At 41.5% G+C, this 6000-nt stretch overlaps 1 protein-coding gene across 7 annotated transcripts in view; it reads right to left on the bottom strand.

Annotated features, from left to right (window-relative positions):
* Positions 1-1532: 1532 nt before the first annotated feature.
* Positions 1533-6000, bottom strand: part of ABCC2 (ATP binding cassette subfamily C member 2) — a 70781-nt gene continuing 66313 nt past the window's right edge. For 5 of the 7 annotated variants that reach the window (XM_054659853.2, XM_063781042.1, XM_063781041.1 and 2 more), the window contains 2 exons: positions 3331-3525; positions 1533-2625 (listed from right to left, as the gene is read on the bottom strand). In XM_054659853.2, the coding sequence (XP_054515828.1) occupies positions 2496-2625; positions 3331-3525 (325 nt within the window). In that variant the 3' untranslated portion in view covers positions 1533-2495. The remainder of the gene's footprint in view (positions 2626-3330; positions 3526-6000) is intronic. The other 2 variants (XR_010146678.1, XM_016919108.4) reach the window with 1 other exon arrangement.

The following is a 6000-nucleotide window of genomic DNA, read 5'->3' as shown; positions in this document are numbered from 1 at the left end:
CAAAGTTCCTCCTGCCCCTCTAAATGCTCTATATCTAAAAACTCATTTAAGAAGCAAGTTGGAAAGTATGCGTGTATGGAATGTGCTTTCAAAATAAACACTAAAAAATAAATAAATAAATAAATTTTAAAAACACCACTAAAAAAAAGGAAAAAGTAGTTTTTTGAAATTCTAATGATTAGAAAGAATAGATGGTAAAAACAGTAGTTAGCTACCTAGCAGTGAAATAGTTGAGAAAAAGAGATAAGGGAAGTGATGATGATGATGATGATGCTGATGCTGATGATGATGATGATATTGGATTAAAAGAGCAATACAGACTGGAACAATCAGGAAAAAAGAACAAGGATCAATAGCAGAAATAAAGGACATGACTTAGCTCTTATAGAGCTTTACAGGTATTGTATTGTATTAATCTTAAAATGCTAATTTTTTTCCACAAATAGGATGCATTTTACCAACAATGCATACCAAAGTTTAATTGGCAGTATCCTTTCTTCGTGGTATAGAAAATAACAGGTATTTTACAATTGATGGCATCTTAGATTAATATACACTAATCTGCAATTTACAGGAGCTACATTTCATGTACATAAGCAGGTATAGATCTGAAAAGCTAGCTGTAAAAAATAGCCAATGACTATAGAATATTCACAATGTACTAGATCTAGTTTGCAGAATTAAGGAGGGGATTCTCCATGAATAGCGCCCCCCCAGCCAACACTTCAATATCTATACAACTTTGTTGATCGCCATCCATGCTGTGATTCAAAATCGAATTCACAGGGCTATGTGTAGGAGGCACACAAGTTTATCATACAAATGAGACAATTTTTGTGCGTGTGTGAAAGGGGGAGCTATTATTGTTTTGGGAAAACAGATGGAACCCATAACTATTCAGGGCAAACCAGAGGTATGCTTACACTAGCTATATGCCCTTCATTTCAGAAGTTTAATGTTAAGCACCTCACTAAACAGACCGTGAAATGCTGAATAAATCAAAATCTTTATCATTACATCACTGAAAGGGAGGTAAGGAATATGAAGAACCCAAAAGAACCTGACACAAAGGCCCTAGGAGGTGAGGAAGGCCCAAAACTTAGGCTGGCTTCTGAAATCTCCTGCCCAGGAGATCTTAAACTCTCACTTTGTTGATAATGTAGGAGGTCAAGGCAAGAGATAAAGCCAAGGTCTGCCACAGTGCAGACTAAAACCCTCTGATGAACCTGTGTCATGAAAGGGTTATACCTGCAATGTACAGGTAAAGAGGCCTAGGTCCTGCCATGCAGAATGCAGGAGTCAACAAGAACAACAACAAAACCCCATGCCTATCTCCAACCTGTCACTTTCCCTGGAGAATTTGTAAATCACAAGCTGGCTCTTGTACAGGATTGTGGTCTGAAGTTGCACTGTGGTTTGAAACCCCTTAGTGAAGAATTTCATTCAAAGAGGTTCTGGGTAATGCCCCAGGCAGCAGGCTAAAGCATTCCCAATTCCCTTAGGAAGAATTCACGGTCAACTTAGGCCTCAAAGAATGTCCACAGATAAAGTTTTAAGGAGAACGAGCTTATAATAAAAATTCACAAGACATACAAGGAAATAAAATACCATGAGTAAAAACCAACAGAAACAACAGATAAACAAAGAATCCAGACATTGGAATTATCACACACAATATTTAAAAAACAATTGGAAATGCAAATGCCCCAGAAACATGAAAATATATTCATCCCCAATAGATACTAGTGAAATGCAAATGAAATTCTCAATGATACATCAATTCATATTCATCAGATTGACAGCAATGTTTTCAGTTGGCATTACCAGTTTGGCATCAGCTAGTTTGTGCATGTAAACATGTTCATACCCTCCATTCCTAGGTTATACCCTAGAGAAACTCTTACATATGTGCCAGGAGATGTAGACCAGAATGTCCATAGTAGTACTGCTTATAATTTTTAAAAACCTGAGAATAATGCTAATGATCCCCAATATTAAAACTGATACATTGTGCTGTATTCATACAATGCCAGACTACAGAGCAGTGAAAAAAAATAATGCACCTATTTGCATCACCATGGATGAATCTCAGATATAATATTGAACAAAAGAATCAAGTCATAGAAGATGTATGCAGTATGAGTCAGTCCATTTACATAAGTAAAAAAGGGTATATGTTGTTTAAAGATACATACAAAGGTGATAAAACGGAAATGAAAGGCAAAGGAATAATTATCGTGAAATTCAGGACAGTGGTTGTCCCTGGGAGGGGTGGGTAGCAAGGAAGTACGATCGAGGTAGACAATCGAGGGGTTTCTCAAGTACCTGGTGATATTTATTTTCTTAACCTGGGTAGTAGGTTCATGGGTGCTCACTTATCCTTTTTTAAAACGTACATTTTATACACACTTTTGTATGTATTCTGTATTTTATAAAAAATAAAATTAAATAAGAAATTATTCTTATAGTCCTTTTCTAACCCATGGGGCCTTCTGCTAGAATTTTGTGCTGTTCACATTCTCAATGCCAGCTTCCTTAGCCATAAAGTAAAAGGGTCCAGGGATTTGTAGCAGTTCTTCAGGGCTGCCGTACTCTATAATCTTCCCGTTGTCTAGGACCATTACCCTGAAACAAGGAAGAAAGAAATAAAAGTCTTAGAAAGCAGCATCTCAAGTCTAGGCATTTATAAGAATAACCAGGACTAAGTTGTGGTATAGTCAGACAAGGCTACAAAGCAGTGAAAATCAATGAGCCACAGCTACACACATCAACATGGATGAATTCTGCAAATAATATTGAACAAAAGAATCAAGTAATAGAAGAATACAGGCAGTATGAGTCCATTTACATGAGTTTTTAAAATAAGTGCACATTGTTTAAGGATAGATTGGTTTACAAAGGGTGCCTATCATCTCCAAACAGCTTTCTAAGATTACTGACTTTTGATTGTAATATGACACAGCTGGAAGGAATAGAAAGCTTCTGGCTGTTTTACAGAGCAGCAGCTGAGGCTCAGGACAGTTAGGAAGGTCTATGGTCAACATCTGCCTCTCACGGCTTGAGCTTCCACCTCCCCACACCCAGTTAATTGTTACAACACACAGTTTCCTATTTTGCCCTCAAGATATGAATAGTTCCCTTAACCTTGTTCGTTTTCACTCGCATGATGTAAAATTTTGGCCAGATTACTTGACATCTCTAAGTCTCAGTTTCTTCATCAGTAATGTGGTGGTGGTTAAAGCTTCTGCCATCAGGTGTTTCCCGGCTGACACTGTTACTGTTGAGCAAGGGTTAAGCCATCCGTGTCAAGCCCTGTCCCCCTACACTCACTTGTCACTGTCCATGATGGTGTGCAGCCTGTGGGCGATGGTGATCACTGTGCAGTGGGCGAACTCGTTTTGGATGGTCGTCTGAATGAGGTTGTCTGTCTCTAGATCCACCGCAGCAGTGGCCTCATCCAGGACCAGGATCTTGGATTTCCGAAGCAGAGCCCTGCCCAGGCACAGCAGCTGCCTCTGGCCTATGCTGCAGCCAATAGAAGCAACCATGTGTTAGCTCCTAAAGACCAAGGAAAGACGCAGGGCAGGGGGACCATTTTCATGTTCCAGATCAGACTTTCAAACCCCCCCCTCCAAAATTCCCCTGGAATGTTTGGGCCTCTTCAACTAGCTGTACCTTGCTGCTGTGAGCAGCGTTTTTCAAACTTTCCCAATTGAAACCCACCCCAAGTACTTAATTAAAAAGTCATATTTCTGGGCCCTTGCTTTGCTCAATCAGAGCGGGCAGGAGCCTAGGAACGTGCCTTTTTACTAAGCACCCCAGGCACATTTTTATGCTTAAACAAGTTTGGATAACAATGGCCCAGGAACCATGCTTTGTATTTGGTTGCCGTGATATCAACATTTCCAAAACAACATGAGTGTCACCAAGTTTACTTTAGCAGCATTTGACCTGAAACCATTAATATAGGGTGGAACAACACTAGAATGCCCCAGTGGCATTTCTTTGTGGCCTTAGCAAATCCATTTATTATTTTAATGTGTAATTCTAGTCTCAAGGCTAATTATTTGTTCAAGGCCTTCTGCTTTGATTAGAGATGAAGCTGTCTAATGAACGTGATGTCTTGGTGTGAGATGCAATGTATGTGGAATTCAAATATGCTTCTAAAATGCAAATAGCTTTAATTTGCTAAAAGCCTATAATGAAGGCTGGACCTCTTACTTAACATAAAGAAGCTTTGGGAAATGATGTGAAGGAAATATTCAGGAATTTGCTAATTGCTCTTTCCTGCTGTGGCCATTAGGGAACATATTAAACAGGGGGTGGCCAAAGTGCTGTAATTCTCTGTAAGAAAATTTCTGCAGGAGATGAGAAGTCACCCAAGATGAACTTCCAGTTTTCCCCTGTAATGTAAGGTCAGAGACACTGAAAAACTATTTACTTAGCTTGTACCAAACTCCTGCCTGGCCCAAAGTGTAACGTAGACTTTGGACTTTAGAGTAACAGACTGTTGCTGAGGCGCCACTTTGTCTTTCAGCTGCTCTCTCCAAGCTGAACTTACCCATCATTCAACAGAGAAATGTAAGTTTTAGTCCCCCAGGCCAGGTTTGAAACTCAGGTCTGAAATCAAGGCATTGGTAATACCATTTAAGCATCTCTCAGCTTGGACAGGAGAAAGATGGCATGATTTTTGTTTTTACAAACCAGAAATGTCAAGGCCTCCCATTGTACCCTACCATAGCGTCCCAAATGTACCCTCTGTAGCACAGACTGTACTGGCATTTACTGACAGAGGTCTGTCTTCATTATGCTGTAAATGCTAGGAAGTCAGGGTTGTGTCTCTGTTTGCCTCTGTATTTTCAGTACCTGGCACATAGTAGGTGTATATATATTTTGGAGACGGAGTTTCGCTCTTGTCTCCCAGGCTGGAGTGCAATGGCGCAATCTCAGCTCACCACAACCTCCGCCACCCGGGTTCAAGCGATTCTCCTGCCTCAGCCTCCTGAGGGATTACTGCTGGGATTACAGGCCTGTGCCACCATGCCCCACTAATTTTGTATGTTTAGTAGAGATGGGGTGTCTCCACGTTGGTCAGGCTGGTCTCGAACTCCCGACCTCAGGTGATCCGGCTGCCTCGGCCTCCCAAAGTGCTGGGATTACAGGCATGAGCCACTGTGCCCGGCCGGTGTTATTACATTTTTGCTGACTGAATGTTTGAATGATCTTTTACACTGGCCTAAAGACCTACTTGAGTCCTGCTAGTTGCTAGATCTGTTGTGGAGGGAAAGTAAACTGACGATGTTCTCTACCAGGGCTTGTTCCCTGGGGCTACACACTGAAATCACCTGGGTCCCCGATTCAGTTGGTCTGGGCTACAGTTTAGGCGTTGGGAGCTTTAAAGCTTCCTGGGTGATTTTAGCTTGCAGCCTAGTTAATCACAACACTCTAGGCAGTGCTTCTCAAGTGTAATGTGCACACAAATCACCTGGGAATCTTGCTAAAGTGCGGATTCTGATGAGTAGGTCTATGCCTTGAGATTCTGCACGTGTCACAAGCTCCCAGGTGAAGCCAGAGTGGCTGGCCCCTGAATCAGTTACTGAGCCCTCCCTTCCTTCCTGAGCTTCAACTTGCCAACGGCCTATTCCCTGCCTACCACCCCTGAGGCCCCTGGGGCAGGAGCAAGACCTGTCCATGAGCGGTGGGCTTTGGCTGAGGGCAGAACTTCAGTGTGTGGAAGGAAAAACAAAAATGTTACAGGAAAAATGCCAGATCAACTTATTAATGGACAGGCAAACATACACTGAAGGCCAGAAGTGAACTGTCAATTATATAAAAATGTTTTGGAAAGGTTAAAAATAACTGTGAAAGCCAAGAGAGTCTTTTGTTGATTTCAGGTGTTTCAACAGTGCCTACGGATTTTACAGATGTCACGTTCCCTGTCATCCGCATGCTCTTTAGATCAGTGGTTCTTTAACTGCGATGCCCTTAACAGCCTCGTGG

This window comes from Pan troglodytes, chromosome 8 (genome assembly GCF_028858775.2).
Source record: "Pan troglodytes isolate AG18354 chromosome 8, NHGRI_mPanTro3-v2.0_pri, whole genome shotgun sequence".
Taxonomy (NCBI): Eukaryota; Metazoa; Chordata; class Mammalia; order Primates; family Hominidae; genus Pan; species Pan troglodytes.
The sequence above is the reverse complement of the archived record's forward strand: the minus strand, read 5'-3'. Positions and strand labels throughout refer to the sequence as shown.